Here is a 22,492-nt window from a genome sequence, read left to right on the forward strand (position 1 = left end):
TGCTTTCAGTTCTTCTGTAAAATGTGAACTGAGGTTGAAGTCTCAATGTGCAAAGTGGCACCACACTGTCCAATAAACACAGGTTAAAAAAAAAAAAAAGTAGGCTTGTTTTGGCACTTTTTGCAAGTTACCTTAAAAAGATGCATTGAAATGTAAGAGCTTTGTTCTCCGTGGTTTAATTCTGACACAGAAGAGGCAGAAAAAGTTGTAACCTGAATGTTGTATTTCACAAGAATAAATCTGTGTGACGCATGTAACTTCGGTGACCTTTGAGTACCAACATATCTATAGCTTCTACAAAACAGCAGATCATTTCTTTAAAGGATGCTGTTTTCCTTAGAGACCTTTACTTCCATCCAGTGTGTCAGGGGAACACTTGAAGCCACAGCACGGCTGTTAATAATCTCATGGGGAACATGGCCTCAAAATGCCAGACTAATATGAGTGAGGTAGGGAGGACAGGGAAGAACTTTTATTTTCAGAACTTTGGGACATCTGTTGAGGCTTGAAGAGTATTTGCAAATCAAACCAAAACCAGTGAGACTGTGATCGCTTGCCACTTCTTAAGCTCATTATTTATTGTGCATTTTGGGAGCATCTGGAGGCCTTACAATATAGGAAGCTGTACAAAAATTGAAGGAAAATGCAATCTCTATCTCAAAACTCCTTAATATAACATGAAGTGAATTAATAATACCTGAAGTCATTTTTGCTTTAGATGCTAGATATTCTGAGTTCCAGATTTAAAAGATTACAGTTCTTTTTAGCATATTTCATTTGGTGAAATGGCCTCTGCATAGAGGAATGTAGTGCCTACAACTATCTTCTGTTCATCAATAACTTACAAACCTTAACTAATAATGAATGTACAGATATGAAGAATCAAATTAAAACAGAAGCTCCTGAATTCAACACTATTTACTATTATTTCTGCATATTTGAGTCAGTAACGCCTCAAAAGAATGTTAATCTACCTTGCTTGTTATCTTACGCTGTTTCCTGCCCAGATTTCACAGTTCTCTCCTGCCCAAATTTTTCACACTTTCTAAGGGCTGCACATTCATCACTGCCTTGAGCAATTGATAAGCCTCTTTAAAATCCAGTGACGCACCACGAATAGGCTAATTGAAACAACGAACAAAATGGCTGCAGCCATTGGCCAAAATCGCATCACAACTTTGATCCCACTTTAGGAGGACACCTGATCCAAAACAGTTTGTATCTTTGCCCCATTTCTTCATCCCTCACACCTACTCAGACAAAAAAAAAAAAAAAAAAAAAAAAGAGGCAAAAAACCCCCACCCTTAAATTTACTGCCAGTAAGCTAATAAAGAAGTTTGGAAAAGACAGTATTTCATGACAGCTAACATTCAGAGTTCTCCCTGAGCTTGGTTTACTCAGGGGACTAATTTAAATATACTGGCAGGATTTAAGAGCACCACATTCATATCCAAATCTGTGCTACCAAATTAAATACTACTACCCTTTGTTTCTGTAACAGAGAGGCAAAAAGTCCATTCTGAAATCTGAGCATTTCTTATTTAAAACAGTGTCTGATATTTTGTAGTGCATCCGGCTTGTAACTACAACATGGGAATAAACAAATACTCAAATGTGGGTTTGTATTCATGCAGCAGGACTTCACTGCACACAACTCCATGAACAACTTTCTTTCATGCACTGCAACAATTACAAGACTTTCTTACCTGCAGGTTTGCACATGCTGGTGAATCGTTGTGGGTGGGTATTTCATTGTTGGTGGTCTCTGAACCTATGTTTTTAAGTCTGGAAGCTGTTGTAGTTGTGGCCGTTGTGGTCTGTACCGGTAAAATCGGCTGCCACACATTCACATCAGTACCATTACCAAAAGCCTGAATTGCATTTTCTGTAAAAAGAAATTACAGGCGATTTTCTACTTCAAAACAAATGGAAGAAAGCAGAAACTGTTTATTATTTTTATTATTATTGATTATTCCATTAAAAAAAAAAAGGTGTACTTACAGAAACTCAATTTTTATTTTGAGAAATGTGTTTTAATTTTGAATATATAAGAAACATGAATTAAGAGTCTGGAGCCACATAATCATCCAATGCAGCCTCTCCTGTGCAGTGCTCCCAGTCATTCTTGACAAAAGCCCTCGGTCTTACTGTAATCGTATTTGTTACCAACAAAGAGCATCCAAAATTTACTTTTACAGTTTAAAATATACTTTGAATTTTATGTCTTAACTGAGGCAGGAGATGTAACATTACAAACTGAAACAATACAATACTGATTCACTTCTACAGCTTGTTGTATTAAAACTAATAACTAGATAATAACATAACTAGAAAATGGCTTAACTAAGACAGTCTCTTCCTTACAGTTTTCAATCAAAATCTGCATAATTAGGTGAGGGAAGCATACTTAAACTAAAACTTCACAATATAAAAGTTAAAAAGCTTATCATGGTTTCATGGGATTAAAGAGTATGTTTATGGCAAGAGTAAATTGGTTGGGCTTTTTAATAAACAAATAGAAAAACAATTTTTAATCAGGTCTTTGGGGATTCAACACGGATTTAGGGATTTCTTATTTCAAATTCTTTGTATAAAAATCAAACAAGTTCACTGGGGACTAATATGCGGAAGCTATTAATACTACTTCTCAGTGGTATTCCTTCCCTTATAAAATAATTTACATTTAATTCTCATCTGAGAAAGATGTTTTTTATTCCAATATTAGTTCTCAGAACTCCAGTGCACATAGAAAAGATTTATAAAAGGCAATCAGTTGGTTTGATGCAGACACAGCTGTAGGACTGGAGTGAATTTTTCCTATTTTTACCTAAATAAGGCAATAGATAAAGCAATATTTTCCACACAGAAAGTTTTCCTAAGTGTCTGAATGACTTCTTAAATTAACAGTAACTCCTGTTAATTTGTTATCAGGCCATTAGTGACGTTAACAATAAAAAATAAATAGAACTTTTCCTCTTCTCTGTGAAGGGAAAAGACATTTTATTACACCCAAGAAACCTTTCTGTTTTCAAACTAGTAGCAAAAGAAAGACCATGGAGTCTCCATGCCTAAAATTTTTGAAAGGAATCTGTAACACTGTAGAAATTAATATTCCTAAATTAATAAAATTTGATGTACCAAGGTATATAGAAATGGCACCACCATTACGTATGAAGGAGGTCTTAGGCCATATTATTAACTTTTACACAACTACAGTTTGAATTTCCTTTATTTCCTGTAAGTAATTGTGAGTAATTCTTTTTTCCTTCCCAAGCTTAGTAAATAGTTTATCAAATAGCAACTTGGGTAACTCACTTCTTGCATGCAAATCTCCCCACGGCTTCACAGAAGTGCTGTTTACTGATGAGCTACAAATAGAGATTTTCAGACCCTATGCTAAAGCACAGACTGATCCCTTCGTTAGTGGGAATGCAAGCATATAGAATTGGATGGGACACTCTGAATCATCAAGTTCATTTTTTCCTTTTGCACAAAGAAACAGTGTATACTTCTTCTCATAAACTGATGAATAATTACTTTTAAAATGGGAGATTTTTTCCCCCTCAGAACTCCTGCTGGAAGGCTGTTTTTTAACTTTAGTCTAATGGCTAAAAATTTTCCAATTCCGAGCCTAAATATGTAAGGCCAACATCTCCCTTTTTGCTTCATTGCCAACACTGTCCTTTACATTAAGTAATTCTTTTCTCTCCTTGTGCTTGCCACTCTAATACAATTTCAGAGGACAAACATGTATCCTTTCAACTTATGCTCTGCCAGGCTGAGGGAGCCAAGTTCTTTTGGTCTCCTCATTTATCTGAAATTAAAACTCTGGTGCACACTCCACATCATCCAATTATGCTGCTCCAGGCAGACAGGAAATTTGAAAAGAGAACCTGCCAAAATTGACTCCACTGAGCCATTCTGAAATTTATAACAGTCCCTAATTTGGGAGTGAGCAGGACTGAAAAAAAAAAATCAATAATTCAACAAAATCTTGAAAGAAGGTACCATCCAGGCTTGTGTTAAAACCAGACATTTGAGAGCGAGTAACCTAAAAAACCCAAAGCATAGCCACAAACTGCAAACATAATCCAATTTATACTTAACCTACAGCAGATCCTTCATAAATACACGCCGTTGTTTTTTTAACACAAAGTTCTTAAATTATACACAAGGCCCTGATGCGCTGTAATATCTTGCATAGATGCTCCCTGATTGCCAGGGTCCAAATACGTAAACATATTTCTATATGATACACTTCAGTTATTTGAACTTTTTTCCAACTGCTTCTTGCACTTACAATCTTGCCCATAAGCTGTAGTACCAGGAATATTTCTTTGCTGAAGTTTGTTCCATTCTAGCTCTTATGCCTACAGCAGAACCATGCTTACAGTGTGCAAAGAGATGGACTTCATGTATCACAACATACTCAAACAACAAAGGAACTCCATAAAAAAATGCTAAAGCTTCCTTAATGACATATTTTAATTTTGTACTTACTAAGGCATGTGTTGTCCTGGAAGAAATTCAGAAATTTCCGGCATTCATCTATGTCATTACCACTGTTGCTGCAGTCACACCATGGGGCAACGCTGAGACTACTTGAGTCTATGTAGTTTGGTGTCATCACTGTGCCTATTAAAGAACAGAGGAGTACAGTACTGTGAGAACCCTACATGCTGAAATATTTTTCCCTTGGAAGAAGACTAACAACATTTTCTAAGCTATATAATCAGAGTGCAGACCCATGGTAAGTCTATAAGTCTTCAGCTTCCAGACTTAAAGAGTTCCTGGCTCCCTTTGCTCACCAGTCCTGTGCCAGATTTCACACCCCTGGTTGTTTGAATGCAACCACTTTAGGGATTGTAAAATGGTTCACACAGTAAAGACCCATTCCCTTCTTTCAAAAAGGTTTATACTGCAACACCACAGAGAGCTGCATCAGCAGAACTGACAGGTGAAGAATTGTGGCACAGGGATGGAGAAGAAGGTGGGAGCCTCTTAAAAAGCTTTTGCTGCCAAATCAAATATGTGTAGATTTACACTCTAAATATCCAATCTTTTTCCTTGCTTATAGTTTCTATCATTTCCCCTCTGGCTGCAAATAATGGCTCAAACTAGACATCCAGACCTGAGCTACCTCCCCAAGTCTGCAGTCATCCTGAGAAAACAGTTCTGAAAGTCACGAGCAAGGAGAATGATGGTCATGCTGAAAGCTAATACATCTTGAAGGAGTGGTAACCTCATGGTGCTCCTGGGGGACCTGCCAGCAGAGTGGGCTACAGCAATGGACAAAGCAAAAACATAACCAGCATGCATAAAAGGACACAGTAGATTCTTTATGGGTAATAAACTAAACAGGTTAACCACAGGTTAATTCCAACACTCTTACAAATCCTTGAATAAATGTTCTCATATTTTTATGTCAGCTCAAGGCTAGCAAGAATCACATGAAACCAAAGAATGTGTTATATGTCCTAAAAGTTATACAGGAAATATTCGCCACTCATCTGGATAAGGCAACTGTTGTAAGATCAGCACTTATTCTTAACTAGGAGTCTCACTGAAGACATCACCTCAGTATGTCAGGGATTTCAAATTTCCCTAAGGATTGGGAAGTCTGAATCTTTATTTTATTTTGTTTCACCAAACAGGAAAAATTAAATAAAAAGGGGCTGGTGTTCCAGACTTGTACTGATTACAGCAGTTTCAGGAAACAAGTCCTTCGCTGTGCAATCTACAGATCTAGGACGGGCTATAAATCATGAGGACATGTGGTCACAGCTGCTCAAAACTGACATCAAAGAAGTCATTAAGACGATGTAATAGATGAAGGATAAATATTAGAGACTTGATGTGTACACTTGCAGAAAAAATTTGGTCCACAGGTCCAGGGTCCAAAAGTCTGTAATAGCACACAGGAAATGGCTATCAAATACCAGGCTAAAAAAAGTAACATTAGAAATAACACAAATCACAGAACAACGTGAAATGGCCTTTCAGTCACTGGGCAGTGCTGGGAACTGAACAAATCAGCATGCAAACTAATTCATACACGATGTGGGAGACAAAGGAGAACAGACATTAAGAACTGGCCTGAGAAAGGCAGTAATGTACATGAAAATGAACACAGTGCAACTGCCAAGTCAGAAAAAGCATCTTTTGTTTTGTTTTGGGATGTCTTTAAATTAGAATGCAATCCTACACCTTTATCTACTTCCAACTTTTAACAAAGAGTTGTGGTAATAATTGCTCAAACCGTACATGAGATTAACACATGAGTAAATACAACAGTACAAAACCTATTAAATGAAGGTGTAGAATTCAGTAAAACAAGCAAATATCATTTGCACCATTAAAATGAAAACTTGACAGTAGATAAATAAGAACAGGAATAACGTTATATTAAAATAGAACAAGTGAAAGTATCTACCCATTATTTGTTTGATGGTTCAGTACACTGTTTCAAGCCCTGAATGGGCTTGACATGATCTGAAAAGAAGTGAGAGAAAACAAAAAGCAAGAGGATTTTGCAAATGGAAAGAAAACAGTCGGCCTCAAAAAAAGGATAAGTAGCAAACGCTTAGTGAAGGGTTCAGAAAACAGAAAGGTACTGAGGAAGTAAAAAAGGTAACTGAGGAAAGACTTTAATCATGAAGATTAATTAAATGGTCAAGACGGGCTAAAAGAGGAAGAGATATGAAACTATGATCAGGGTTGATGAATACTGGAAAGACAGGACAAGGAATGTGTATATGCAGCACACAAACTGTACATCCAGCAAAAACAGAGTGGCTGAAAGAGCAGCTAGTAGAAAATCAGTCTGTCATTTAAACCTGGGGGCAGATGTGAACCCAAGCGGATGATATGCTTGGTTTCCTGGGGTGGATTTTCTTTTTTCCCTGCAACATGCGTGCCTTCCCTCCTCCTCCCTCCTCCAGCCAGCATCTTGGAAATTCTGCTGAAGGACACTAACAGATCAGAGAAACCACGGTGGTTGGCAGTAAAATAGGACATGCTTGGTTTAGCGTGCTCTCTGTATCAAATAGTTTTGTGACAGTCTCAGTTTTGGGGTTGTCTCAATTTTCTACGAAAAAGCAGAATTGACCTGAGCACAGCCAAGAGGTTTCTCAAATTGGGGCCAATTAAGGATGAGGAAATGGATGGTGGGTTCAGGAGTGGGGTGTGTGATTGAAGTTGCTTTGACTCACACATGACACAATAAATCAAAACCAACAACAGGAGTTTGCCCAAGATCAGTGGAGGGCATGTAATGCAGTAATTGCTAATAGTAATAAGAATGTTATCAGATCTCCTTTTGCATGTTGGGGGCAGAAAGTATCTTAGCAAATGACAGAAATCAGTTGGCCACAATCTAAAGACAATGTACTAGATTCAGAAGCAAGCATCCAGTCCTGCAGCTCCAGCTTATTCGTACAAACTCCCACAGAATTCCAGAGAACAATGGAGAAATGAAATGGATTTTGCTGAAAATTGGTGAAAATGTGTCAGAAAATGAATGCTAAAGTAGACCTTGAAGTCAGCAGTTATAGCAGTATTCAACTGATGCTGAAGCACAGACAAGTCCAGATGGTTTAACTAGGCTGTAAACAAAGCACTGAATTTCAAACATGGCTATCAATGGTAACAAGAAGACAGTTGGACTAGATAATCTTATAGGTCATTTCCAACCTTTCCAACCTAGATTCTATGATTCTATCTTCAGTCTAATTTTGCATTTAATAACTTTCATCTTTTTTCCTTTATATTCTGTAATTCTTTAAAAATATTAATTTATCTTAATTACCGTAACAAGAAATCTAAGGTGACTTACTGAAGTTTTCCAAGTTGCTGTGAAATATACATAACTTTAAGACTATATATGACACACTGATGCAAACCATAAAGCACCCTGTATGGATTAACTTCCATACAACTGGTAAAGCTCCTCACAAAAAAATTGTGCCTGACTCTTCACGCTTAAGTCATTTATTTCAAGGCAGAATTGCACTAAGTTCAGTGAAGTTAACTGATGTACATCCATGTATGTGGCAGCAGAATCACATCCACTGCATCTTCCATAGAGAATCCTAATTTTCCTGAACAAAATCTGCAGAGGCACAATTTTTAGTACATCTAATGAAATAGCTCAATTTAAAAATATTAAATCATAATGAATAGCATTTTATCTTAATTAAAACACCTGGACATCCTGGAACTCTAATATATTAATGAATTTGCAACAGCTTCTTACCCAGGGCCTCTCTATCTGCAGATAGGAGAAACAGTGTACCTCTGATTTTGATCTCAGATACCTTCTTAAACATTTGATAGTTTTCATATAATTTACTCCACTTTTATAGCAGCTTGGTATTAGAAGCAGGAATTCACTGCTTCAGCATGTGCTTTGGTAAATTTGGTTCATCAGAATTACTTCTGAGAAGTAAAAACTTTTGTAACAGCCAGTTCTCATCTATTTGCTTGTATTTGTATCCATTTGCTTGTATCTAGAGGCTGGCACAATTAAAAAAAAAAAAAAAAAAAGAGGAAAAAATGTTTATTTTTCTCTTTGAAAATCAGATCTCCTTTTGATTTCATTTCCTCAGGGATCCATTCCACGTTTTCCCTGTTTGACAGTGTTTTGCAGCACAGTCATCAACAGTAACACAAAAACACCTTTCTGTATGAACTGGGCCATCTCTGAGCTTAAGCTGAAATATGGATCCAACAAAACTGTCAGCAAGATTCAGTAGGTCCAGCAAGAACTTCTTGGCAGCTCTTACCCAGAAGTATCTATTAGTAACAGTTACTCTTTGCCAGCAGCTAGATTTCTTAATCTCAATGACTGGATCGGATTTCAAGGCTATTCAATCCTATATTTTAGAGTCAAATGACATTCTGTCATAACTGTTCATATGCTATAGCCTTTGCATACTGTCTTTATCTCTTAAGACACACAGGCATGTCCTCCAAAATTATGACGTTTTATTTTACCAGCTGCCCCATGGATTTACCTCACTTGCTCAATGTTAAGAGTTTTAGGAAGGGTAACAAGTCAGCGAACATCGCTTTCAGTCATTTTTCAGCAACATCCACCCTATTTGAGATTTTTTATTTTTTATTTCAGATATTATTTCAAAAGAGATTTCTTTAACAGCGGAATCTGCTTCAGGGCCTCAGCTGGGACCTTCACGCCCAACAGAAGTGGCTATTACTGCATCGCAGCAGGTGCAGGCTGTAAGCTTAAAAGAATCTTATCTGGTGCCCTTTTAAAAATCTGTTTGTTTCAGAGTTTTGACATTCACTTACTCTTTATTGCCCAACCATGGTATTTCTGTAAGTTCACCTTCCTGATACAATTCAGGAATCAAATACTGTATGCAGGGTATGGAATCTGACTCACATATAGGCATCCTGTTTCCAGTTGGGAAATTGACAGTAAGCAAACAGATAATGTTGGAGGAGAGGTGTTTGGAAGATAAATTTGGTCGCAATTCCTCTCCGTTGACTAGCGCCTCAGAAAACCCTTAGAGCACAGAGGAGGAGATTGTGGAAAAAACAGCAGCTGCAAGTGAAAGAAGGCTGGGTAGGTCTTTTATCACATTCCTCAAATGTCCAAATGTCTTGTTTCTAAAGACTAAGAGGTATTTTACCCAATCTTGAGGTGAGAGCTGCAAAAAAAACCAAGCTGTAGTTTTTTCTTGTTCTTTTTAGCTTCTTACTTGATGGTCCTGCCCAAATTCAACCATCATTTTACTTTGTAACCTTAATTTATACTTGTTTATATCAAACTCAAGCACATTATTCTCTATCTTCAATCTCCTTGGAATGTACAAATTTACCCCAGGGATCCCTGTAAGGTAAAACAAGCCCAACACACTTAATTGAGAATTTTGCCTAGAATCATCAGTACTACTTTTTTTGCTTCATAAGGGTCTTCAAAATATCCTTTGGGTAGATTTTTTGATGAAGCAAGCCCCCACCGCTCCCTGCACTCTTACCAATAAGCCCCGAGTAAGCAAGGAGGCAGTCAGCGTAGTTCTCCTTCAGACAGCTACTAACAGAGCGTGACTCAGGCTGGCAGTTTGTGAAAAAATCTGCAAGGCGAGATCTGTAACATGAAGAAAAAGCATATCTTTAAAAATCAAGCCTGCAGGCATTCTTACCTTTTACAGTCTTTTCATTTCTCGACAGCACTTAGTATTTTTTAACTTAAATATACATTGGACACATTTCAATTGATGGGGGTCTTTTACCAGAATCCATTTCTGAAGCAAGAACAAAAAAAGTATAAGAAAACAGCAAAAAGAGACAAAATGACAGGGAAATGCATGCCCTTTACTAAAAGAAATACTCTGCATTTTTGTGGGAAAGGAAAAGAAAAAGGAAAAGGAAAAGGAAAAGGAAAAGGAAAAGGAAAAGGAAAAGGAAAAGGAAAAGGAAAAAGAAAAAAGAAAAAAACAGAGACATTTTATCACGAGTGGTCATTTTGCCTGGACCTTAACTCCGGAATCTGTTTCTGTGTAGGAATAGAACACAATTTTGCTGGTTTTCTGATTACACAAAACTGTATGATCGTGCTTCCAGAGCCCTCTTGCTCCATTACCTGAGGCAGAACCTGCTTTAATACTGCTCTGAGTTTCCAGGGAATGGGTTTACCCCTGCTCTGCACTGGCCTGGAGAACCAGCTGGCATAATTGGTGTCGCAGGCAGATCCAGATGGCATGATCTGCACAGCCCCCTGGAGCAATGGTACTGAGAATCTATTTGTTCTTGTAAAATGTGCATTTATCCAAAGTCTACAGCACTGAGCCCTGGGCTCAGAAGAAGGGAATGTGTGCTCTGCATTCAGTTCTGCTTCAGCGTTATCTTCCTTTACCTCAGTTACCCCATTTCCAAGAGGGGGAGAGCACTGCTTACATATGGAAAGTGCTTCAAGTCAGGGGCTGAACCTATGCCACAATTAACAAGTTATTACAACTTTGGAAATCAATAGAAAAGTTCCTAACATCCAAAAACAGTTCTGTTTATTTGTACTTTAAAGGCTACACAACACTCCCATCCAGGCCCGTAAAATTTGAGAGGCTTCACTGAGCTAGGGCAAGGTGCATAATGTGCAGTCTCTCTTTTGTCCATGGCAACTTGCTCTCCTCAGCTGTGCTGATGCTTGTAAGCCTCTTGGAGCAGCGACTTTTGTTAGTTTATGAAGTCATTTAGACTATTGACTCCACGAACAAAATGATTTCACCTCCTTGCTTTGATTTTCTCCTCTGCGAAAAGGGTGAAAGCGTTCTCTTGCTTAAAACAACTCAGAGTGATGCTTCAGGATAAGGCGTTTAATCTTTGCAAAACCTTTCAAAATCAGGGTAGTATCACAAAAGCATTTCCAGCTCTGCTCCAGCATTACGTAGATTTGTAATAGCAATGGTCTTTTTCAGTTTTGCAGCAAAAAAACAAAAGTTAGCAGAAACAAGTTATTTGCACAGATTTACTGTCTTTCTTGACGTGCTCCAGAGACTAATTATCTTAGTTTGCTTTATTGTTTTACCTATCTCAGAATGTGAAGGGATGTACATCATTAATTGGCCTGAAAATAGTGATGGGCAAACTTCAAAAGGTTCACAGGCTTAGTTTGAGAAGCATCCTATAAATAGACTGTATGCAAACTGTACCTGAACTCATCTGAGCTATTCTCATGACCTCTTTTTAGATCCATACCTACCAACAGCAGCAAAACCATAGTTGCCTTCAAACCATAGTAATCTGTAAGTTTTTTACTCTCTCCCTTCACTTATTTAACCACTTAGCCCTATGATAGACATCTGTACCCAGCAGCCTTTAAATGCAAGTTCTCTGCATGTCTTTCAAGATGCCTTGTAAGTATACATTCTAAATTTCCCCAAAGTCTCAGTTTTGCTGGTGAGTATTTACTATACTTGACAGGGAACAGGCTGAGAAGAAATGGATTACAAGGGATGGGAAGAGTTAAGTAACACCTTACGTAGAGTTTAGGCAAGAAACCCTAAGTCATTGTGATGACTTCGTCTCTCAGTCAATAAATACAGCTGGGATCCAGTCTTCTGAGCAACTGGGAACAAAGATGGTCAACAGTTCCTAAAGTTTTTTATAAATTCTACTGATAGCTTCTGTTTTATGACAGAAAACAGCATATTAGATCTATCTAGTATGAAAAACCTTTGCCATGGTGGAAGGAGCAAGTATGCTGTATGTCCTGTATTTCTATATTTTTAAAACAAAGTAGCTCCTTGAATTTTAAATTTCAGTATTTATGTAACCCCAACTAAGTGATTTTGGAACTGAAATTACATGGTCAGCATCTTGAAAATCTTGAAAACACTTCTTGTAACCATTTCATCATTTTTAATTGTCTAATTCTCCCCTAGATTATTAGGAGCACTGGTCCAGAGATCATTTATTAAACTCCTCTTCCCCAAATGTTTTTAAGTACTGATAAATACGAAATAACACCGGTCATTTACTACTCAATCTGCCTAAAGGATATATTTGTTGTAGCAAACCCTGAAGGAGGATAAAAATTGCTCTGCTGATCCCTTTGCATACAGTTTGATTTCTATGTTCATTTCTGAAGACCTTTTGTGGTCATAAAAGGTAATGATCTGACAATGTTGCACATTTAATATGCCAAATATAGTTCAGAAAGCTCTGGTCCAAGCATTACTGGACACTGTCACACACCTCCCCTCTAGTGAGTCATCCAAACTTCATACTACCAAAGTACTTACTCTCCCTCTTGAGCTGTTAGCTACACCTGATATTCAAATGGATTCATTTCTACTGGAGATAAAGCTAAGGTCAGCAAATAAAAATAGAGACAGACAGCCATCTATCATTAAGTATCTCCATCAGTAAAGACGTGCTGATTAACACTCACTGAAAATCCAGCCTAAGATATTTCCAGGAGAGGGGCACTGATGGAAGTGCTCATTAGAAATACCAAAACAGTGGTACTGCCATTTACTTAGAGAGAGAAATCAGCCTAATTAGAAGTAGCAAGATCATTTATTATAAAGTAATGCACAGGATATAAAAAAGCATTTGGGTAAAAGAGACAATCCTTTTAGGCATGCTAATAGGAAGCATTCAGATGATAGAAGTCCTATTAAAAATTGCAGTTTGTATTAACTTTGTGTTCTTTCAGCAAGAAGCAACTTGTGGGTAAAGTGCCTAACCCCCAGATGAGCCATTTGGTCAACTGGAAGACAAACTCAGGTGGAAGCATGTGTGCCTTCCAGTGTCCATGGTTTCACATGTGCAATGTACATACATGTATCTATTTACTAGGTGGCTGGATAAAAAGACAGGCAGTTTTTATATGGTATATATTATGCAGCAGGGCCGCATCAAAAAGGAACAATTTCTTTCTCCATGTAAGAATCACAAATCCTCTTTGCACTGAGCAGCATTAATGATTTTTCCCTTCCCTTGTGTGAAAAAAGAATCACAACAAACTAAACAAACTGAAAAGCACTACCCACAAATCTTCTTCCTAGGAAAAAAATACTTCTCTTTGTAGAGAAAAAAAAAACCAATTCAGAAATTAAATGAGTTCTAACTTAGCCCTGGAAAATCTCCTCAAAGTGAACAGCAGATCTTCTGGAAAGCTTACTTTAAATAGTTTGCATACTGGTAACAAAAAATAAGAATAATCCTATTGGCAAATTCAAAGAAAATCTGCTCAAACAACAAACATTCCCTCTGCAGAGAGAAAAAAATCTCAAACCTGCTATTCTCTAAGGCTTTGTATTAGCACCAGTAAAAGCATTTGTAACAGTTAGGAATACAAAGAAAACAAAGTTAATTTGCTTTCCTTATGATACTAGTTCTTCAAGCACTCAGAAGAGTAAATCAAAACTTTCAAATTCTGCTTATAAATAAGGTTTGCTAATAGCAGTATTGAGTCTAACCTGCATAAAATGTTTGAGAAAATTTAATTCTATATTAGGACAGCTTGTTGCATAGGCAACATTGATTAGATTTTTACTAAATTTATTCTGAAGGTTTCACAGAAGTTCTTTGATGTTCTGAAATACGCTTTGATATTCATCAATTCTTATTCTTTAAAGTTCACCAACTCAACCTCAGTGTTGGCTGCACAGAAATGCAGGTTGCAATATATGAAAGTACAGCCTAAATTATGATGTTGCAGGCAGTATGTATCTTCAATTGCTCACTGGCAAAGGCTGAACGAGAAAAGAGAGAAATCTCTCTCAGCTTTGCCATTACAGTGGTGATCTTCAGCCTAAGAAGGATGCTGGATCTGGATCTCCTGCTGACCACACTCACATGCACTGTCATTTCCAACTTCTTTCACTGACTGTGAAAACAGGCAGTGAGGGCTACTGTCCTCTGCGTTCATCTCAGTGACGTCAGCGAAGGCTGAACATACTCACTACCACATCTCTTTACATTGCTGTTTGTGTTTAAGCAACTATTTATGGTTCAACAGCAGTACCATAAAGGGTACGTAAATGCCAAAGCTGAATGACTGTAGTGACTAAGCTAATTAGTTAAAGCTGCTCCAGCGTCTAGACACCATTTGGTAGATGTAGTGCAGTCACGTAAGAGAAGTGCTGCATCGATATTCAAAGTAGAAAAGAAATACAAATCTGACACTGAAAAATTTCAGACTAAGTCAATGAATATGTGTCACGGTGATAAATGACACCATTATAGGAAGAAAAAAAAAGAAAACAAGCCAGAATACTTGTTATACTTGTTCTTCTTTAGCAAGGGTCAAATGCAGCATCTAGCTCCATACCTACAAATAGCTCCTGTATAGCTGAGGTGGTGCTATGCCTGTAACAGGGGCAAGAGGGCTTGGTATGTGTCAAAATTAATGGGTTCTTTGTTGGAGGAGCTTTTCATTTTCGCTTTGTTTCATAAACACACAGTGAGTGGGCAGAAAGAAAAAAGTCAAAGGCTACATAAAAAACTCTATCAAGCAGTGAACTGAAAAGAGCCTCAAAGCAGCTCCATCACTACGGAGACAGTCCTCCCAGCACCTGGTGATTGAGAATTGACCAATCTGTGAAGATTTTTTTTTCATCAAAGGTACTAGAACTGTATAATACAAATATATATATATCATAGCTCTTTAGTTATGGACCCATACTACTGAGCATCTGTGAGCAACTACAAATTTTTGCAGTGACAGCGCCTGAGAGGGCAGTAACACCCCTGTCCACCAACGGCTCTCCCCCACCTTCCAGCAGCCCAAGGCCGCATTCCAGCCTGTTCCAGCCCCTCCAGGCCATCAGTCCCCTGCTCCAGTGACACTCAAGGTGCTGCCCTCCACTCCCACAGTGGAGGCCACACTGAGCTGAGCCATGTATGCCGGTCCTTGGCCAGTCCTTGTTCCCAGGTGCCAATGCCTCACTATGCCCGGTTGTACAACTTGGCATTTGTACCTTTTTTTTTTTTTTTTTTGAGATTAAAAAAAGGCGTTCTGAGCATCTTTACTCCTTTTTGAAGGGTAAAAAGAGTTAACATCAGACCTTTTGGCTCCCAGACCTGGATACCGAAAGCAGTTCCTCTCATATGAGCCAAATCAAATCTTTTGTAACTCTGGCAGAAACCACTGAAGGATCTTGGACACTACATATCAGCTACTAGCTGGAAGAAGCTGGCTTTTATCTGGTTTTGCTTCTGTTTCTTCATTTCAAATGACTTGAAGCCTAAGCCCACGCAAATATTTGATTCTGGATTTCTTTTATCTTTGTAAATTGCGTTGTTTATCTGGAAGTAAAACGCAGACACTCCTCAATTACATAAAAGCAGCCGATTCAGGTTGTGGGATATCTGGATACAGAAGCAAAGAGCAGAGACCACACAAGATTCATTCCAAGGCCTCTCAGCACCAAGAGGTGCTCACCATGCAGGGCATCAGGCACCAGCACCACTCCAGCAGAGCACTGTTTTTCCAGCCCAACCAACTGCTGCCCCACCATGTCCAATGGCACCCATGTCAGGCAGGCTTTCTTCCTACAGGACATTCAACATTCCAAGCAATGGAGAGCTGCCTGCTATAAAGCTAGTCATGTAAAATCCCAACATATTCATCAATGCTAACCAATATTTTAAAATTAACAATACACTGTATTCTTTCAATCTTTCTACTAACAAAGCTCACCTTTTTCTGATTAAAAATTGCTCTAACATGAACACACAGTAAGCTCTTGCTTTATTTTTGTATCGTATTCAAAGCATAATGAAGTCACACACTATTCTCCCTTAATGCTATCCTTTCTTCAAGCTATCTGCTAGGATCCCATTAGATTTTTCTACACAATGTCTGCTACAGCAAATCAAAAGACCTTACCAAAATACTGATCTCATAGTTTATCCATGTTACTTAAAGCTTCTAAGTAACACAGGGTCATATGTTGAAGTATTTATAATTTAATATATTAGGTCTCCTCTGGGTTTAAGAAAAACGACTAAGCTCAAATGCGATTCTAAATAAGTGTGATTTATTTGCAATTGGGTAGAATAAATATTTTTTTTTGCTTCTGACCTTCTGCGTAATAAAACCAATTTTGAAAAATATGGTGCGAACCCTGTGCACAAGGTAATGCAATAAAGAATTAGAACAGTGATTTTCTGATGCAGTGACACAAAACAGGATTTTCTCTTTCTGTTTGCAAAAAAAAGAAAAATTACCTCAGACCACATTTTAGAGGCCTGTTTGAGAGAACATCTGGAAAGCATTCCGCAGGAAATCAAACCTACATTAAATATGTTTTGTGGGGCTCTGTTTCCTTGCATCGACTTTAAGCATGCATAATGTGTTTCTGTCTTCTCAGCTGCAAAGAAAACACTTCTCTGAGCATCTTCTACAAAATTGTAGGCTGAACTGTCAGACCATGATTTCTGTCAGGGGACAGAAGATGTTAAGATTTCTATGTAGTTTATCAGTAACAAAGCTCTCCAATAACATGAACAAATCCCCTAGCTACTTTCAGAGTACTGAGAGTTTGTATATTTCCATTTTATTTCATTTCTTTTATTCTGTTTAATTTTAAGTTTCTAAATATAAATAGCTGTCATGTTTAAAGACGTCCAAGCCTCAGAGTCTCTCGATAGAATGTTACTCAGGAAAGAACTAGTCTGCTTCAGAGAGAGTTGCTCTCACTTCATTAGCTGGGCAGACAGGAGTGTCTTTGAATTACAGATTGAAAACATAAGAAAATTATTGCCGCACTCACAAAGTAAGCCAAAGAAACTAATGCCACTGCAAGTCTTCGAGTGTGCCACTGGATGCTGAGGTGTTTATTAACAGCTACAGCAAGAGTGGTTCCAAGTACATGAGAAACACATTCATTACAATAATATTCTCTGTAACCACATGAATAAACTGTAATAGAATATGGCTCAAGCATGAAGCTATTGTGAAGTCTAGAAGCAGAAAAGGAGAAGGAAAAAAAAAAAGCTTCCCATAGAAGCATGTAGGTTCTCTGTTTACCAGAAATGTTCCTGTTGGCAAATATGTGATGCACTGAACATCAGGTCTCCTAAGGTTACACAAAGATTGCTTTTGCATGCCAACATCCCTTACTGGCACATCAGGATGTGCAGTGGCAGAATATCTCGGTGCCCCTTTGCTCCCTGAGTCATTCCTGACTAATGGAAAATGGGTGCATCCTTGCATTTGATTGTGCATAGTCTGAAGCCAATGTGGCTGGAACTCACCCTGAAGCTACGCTAAAAGCTGTTCTTAGCTCGGGAGTCAGACAACAAATATCAAATCGAAAGAACAGCATATAAAAGCAGATTAGAGTCTCTTTTGCGAGAAGCTTTTTGGCCGTGCACAAAACAGCCCCATCAAATGGAAAATCCCCAAGTTTTGGCAGAAGCAAACCAGTATGGCATTGACCTTACTCAACATGCTTTACTTGCTTTTAGAAGATATATGGATGTCAAATGCTAGTAAAAAAATCACTGATTTATAGGATGAAGTTGGAAAACAAACAGCTTTTACCAGTTAAGGATGACATGGATGTCCTAAGAGTTTTTTTGTTTGTTTGCTTTTTGCCTCCACTGTCAAAAAACCTGAACATGGCCACTGAGGCTAAGAGAGCTGACAGCCTCTGACACATCCAGCTGCTTACAGAAGTTCCTCTGAAAGACATTTTATGTTTTCAAGAATATTTTGCAGAGCTGCATTATGCTAGATACTGAGATGTATCTCCAGCATTACACAGTGTCTAATTAGAATACAGAGCAACTGGGAGGACACCAACTGGAGTTTGTGCTTGAAGTGGAACAAAAGAAAATGAACGGAATATTTAAATCAGGGAAATTTTAACAGAGGTCCAAGTCAAATAGGATTTATAATATAAAAACTTTTTGTAATGATTTATAGTATGTGCTTGAACAAATTTACTGTAAGCACAAATATGCGAATGTTAGGGTATCTATTAATAATAGCTTAGGCAAGGGTCACAGTCGCCTCACACAGAAAATCTGTATTCAATAGCAAACACACATCTGAAAACTTTCCCTGTGCTATCTGCTTTAAAGCCAGGAGATAATCAGTGTAGGAAACCACTACCTTCTGTGCTGAGAAGTCCTTGCAGATATTGGTACATTTACATACGGCTTCTACTTAACAGCAGTTAATCCACCAGTAGCACAGCAATGCTTAAAACATAATGAAAGCAACGCAATTTCTATTCAGCAAACATTAAAATGCTAAAACTTGAAAATATGCATGCTGCTGTCACTTGTTCTGTTGAGAAACAAAGTTTTATTTTTAGTTCCAGTGCTTACATTATCTTGCAGCTATTTTAATAGATGAACTGCCACCAGAAATATTCTCTCGCTGGGGCCTGATGTAGAGTGATATAAATAACCTTTACGAAGTCCAGCATAATGGAATGGTAAAATCAGTTGACATTCTTTTAATTAGCACTGCCTGAAGATTTACCTACACAAAATAAGAATATCCAAATTCACCCCAGGAATAAACCCACTGAAGTCACAGGTAAATGACTGGACAGAATATCTGTTATTCACATTAAACATACAGTAGCTTCTTGCCCATAGTACTTACATAGTTTAAGGTAAATGGGAAACGTTGATTTATTTAAGTCAATGCTACTGTGTGATACGTATCTCCTTATTTTTCCTCTAAAACAGCAGGTTACCCAAATGTGACAGAGCATATGTTTAAAGGGGATCAAAAGTGTCGTCCTCAACAGATTTAACACATTAGAGGGTGGAAGCTACTCATGCAAACCAGTGGATGCTGGACTACTCTCTACAAAAATCTCTCAATTAACAATTCAGTGAACCAGTTGTGGCAGTGCTCTTATTAGAACCTCATCCGGCAAAGCAATTAAGAGCTTGCTTAACCGTAAAAACATGAGTTGCTCCAAATGTAGATTCTATTAAAGTTTAATATAAAATCTAACTTTCCTGGCTTTCAATATTTTTGACTAAACACGGGTAAAGCTGTTTCATTAACAAACATGATTTCATCTGTCCTACATGATAAAGAAACAAGAAGGCCCAATTCCCCCAGCTGTAACCCCCTTTCTGGATCACACTTTTAATCTGTACTCTGTTTTTTATTACATAGGCAGTTTTCCTTTCTCACTTAGAGTAAGGAAACAGATGAAGTGATACAGAGATGAAGGGCCGTGTTTGGATGATACAAATACCCCCAGATTCTTAGAGCTATAGTATACTTGGTGGCTGTGAGTACTTTAACCCACTGAACTGTTTTTGCTAAGAAGAGACTGACACAGAAAGTCACATATCTAAATATGGTCTAAGAGTGTAATCAGTTGTATTCATGTTTATTTTAAGATTGTTATATGGTCACACAGTTACTTTATTCCTTCTTTCACTTTCGTAACTCTGTAGACAAGTAATAATGAATTATCAGCAAAATGATTACCTCTAATCCTTAAAAATAATGAGGAAGGAATAGCAGGACTTCAATGTCATGAGGGATATTGCCAAAGCTACGCCATGCAAAACATCAGGCAGCTGAACCAAAGAGCTCTGACAATGCTGAGGCATAGCTTCTGTTTTACAGATAACAGGCACAAAAGAATTACACTACCTTTCCGTGGTTACTGGGTTTCAGGAATGGCTGGAGGCTCTAGCTGGCTGCAGACATGCTGCTTGGAGCGTCTCAAGTTTGCGTGCCAAAGGACCTCAGTGCAAAGATACCGTGTGCTTACTGCTTCTTAGAGCATAAAACCCCCTGTGCTTTAGGATTTCCTCCTCACTGTTAAAGCATAAAGCGATGTGAAGGTTTGGTGCGGGAATACAACTGAGCTATTTTTCTAATTACTGTATCTTTGCTTGCATCTATGCTTCCGTTGGAAAAATGTCAATCATCCAGCAAACTTTTAATCTTCAAGACCTTCTTAAGCAGAACAGAGGGAGTATAAATGAGGACTGGCCAAGCAAATCTTGGCATCACAGAATGAGATCTATCTACACTTTAACAGTGACAAAGCAGCCTTGGTTTGCCGGGTGTTCTGATTTTAAGATTCCGAAGGGATTTATGGTTATGTTTAAGGAGGAACGGCACGATTCCTTCTGAGGTTTGCTCAGAGGGAAGAAATTTAAAATGACCTTTGTTTACTTGATGCAGGGAAGGGAGATGAATACTGCGTCTATTTTACTCTCTTAATGAAAGACATCAATGTGATGAATTACGTGAGGGAGTAGAAAGGAAGAAAATAATACAATATTCCAAGCTTTCCACTTCACTTTTCCTTGATTTGAAAGGTTTTTGCTTATTTTCCAGACACCACTTTTTTTTTTTCCCCAGACTAGCATTTCCCCCCCTACCCCAAACTCCAATACACCCTCATATGTCTTGCTGCCAAGCACACCAGATTCTGTCCCACCTCCCACCAGACCACATTGTCTGAATTTTCTGAAATGTGATAATTCCTCACTAATTCTTTTTTTGTTTTGTTTTCTGTAACTATGGTACCTCTAGCAATACATACATATACATATATATACATAAATATATACACACGTACATGCATATATAGATGCATATATATATATGCATATATATGCAAATATATATATTCATGAAATATATATGTATAAATCATTCTTCTCCAAGCACAGGCTGGGTTCCAGATGTGAGGTAAGCTTGTAGGCATGCTGCAGTATATGGTCTGAAAACCAGATTTGCCATTTCTTCCTCTCTCACTTGGTCACGTGCAACCAGGGACCTTTCCTAGCCAAGCATCAACACTGTACTCAGAGAGCAGAGGGATCTGCTCGTAGCCCCATCCCAGGCAAACCATGTTACACTGTAGACATCCTGCATCAAGAGCAGGGTGAGCCAGGCAGCTATGGAATGGATTTCTTGCCCATTCCCTGTATATATGATACAGACACAGCCTGCACATCTCTAGAAATCAACAGCATCCCTGTTCTAATGTCCTTAGTAGCATTATGAAAACTACATGTTGTCCTGCTTTTGCATACCAGCAGCAAACACTAATCTCAATGAGATGTCAGACAGTTTGGAGTGCCCAACTGATACAAACACCCCAGAGGGATGCAAACCCTATTATTAGAATTTAGAATTGCACCACTGCCACTGTATCCTTCACGACAGTGCTCAGCGAGTGTTGGAACCCCTGCATCGAGAGCCAGTTGGAGACCAAGCAGTCCAGCCCAGCTGCTGGCCAACTGCCTTGTGACCAGCAGAAGCCACAGGGCTCAAGTGGGAAGGAGCATCAATGCTTCCCTTTCATTTTCTGAATCACAGATGATCGCTGGACTGAGGCAGGATATTGAGGGAGGAAAAGAGCAGCGCACAGAAGAGATGTGAGGAGGAACTGTAAGCAGCTGTAATGGAGAGGGTTCAAACGTGGCAGAGAGGCAGCAAAAGTCAGATAATGATGAGAGACCTGGGAAAAGGAGATGAAAGGAGGCTAAGCAATGGGAAGAAGCATGACAGTAAAGAAAGAGAGGAAGCAGGAAAAATGAAAGCGAAGTCTGAGAAAAAGAAAATTTGAAGAAAAGAGCCTATTTCTGTTCCACCTCTCTTCTCCACACATCCCTTGAGTGCCCTGTTCCCTGCCACGTGTTAACAATGCAACTGGAGACAATTCCCTACTGACACGAGAGTCTGGGTTTCTCACTTCTACAGCAGGACATACCTCTTCATAAACTTCCCTACAGTGTTTGACCAACCCCTCTCCTTACCCATAAAGGTTTGCAGAGTGTAACCAGCTACAGAAACACCCAGTGTTCACTTGCAGAGAAGCCATAAACAGGTACTAGCATGAAGCACTCACTGATTTGCACATGCCTTATGGAAAACGAGCAGAGAAACAGAGGCTCCTTTTTCATAGCAAATTATCATTAAAAAATGTCAACAGAATACAAAGAAGGTAAATGATTTTCTTGGCAAGTTTTGTATGTCTTTAAGAAACACTGTAAGTTGAGCTTTTCTTCTGGC

The 22,492-nt window shown here is 38.4% G+C and overlaps 1 protein-coding gene across 2 annotated transcripts in view; it reads right to left on the reverse strand.

Moving 5' to 3' along the window:
- The window catches only part of GFRA1 (GDNF family receptor alpha 1), a 195,877-nt gene that overhangs the window by 83,529 nt on the left and 89,856 nt on the right, over nucleotides 1-22,492 (reverse strand). For both annotated transcript variants that reach the window (XM_042863600.1, XM_042863599.1), the window contains exons 5-7: nucleotides 10,002-10,111; nucleotides 4,501-4,635; nucleotides 1,707-1,885 (exon numbers count right to left, since the gene is read on the reverse strand). In XM_042863600.1, the coding sequence (XP_042719534.1) occupies nucleotides 1,707-1,885; nucleotides 4,501-4,635; nucleotides 10,002-10,111 (424 nt within the window). The remainder of the gene's footprint in view (nucleotides 1-1,706; nucleotides 1,886-4,500; nucleotides 4,636-10,001; nucleotides 10,112-22,492) is intronic.

Source organism: Lagopus leucura, unplaced genomic scaffold, assembly GCF_019238085.1.
Source record: "Lagopus leucura isolate 7727_CA_CO unplaced genomic scaffold, USGS_WTPT01 Super-Scaffold_741, whole genome shotgun sequence".
In the NCBI taxonomy this organism is placed as follows: Eukaryota; Metazoa; Chordata; class Aves; order Galliformes; family Phasianidae; genus Lagopus; species Lagopus leucura.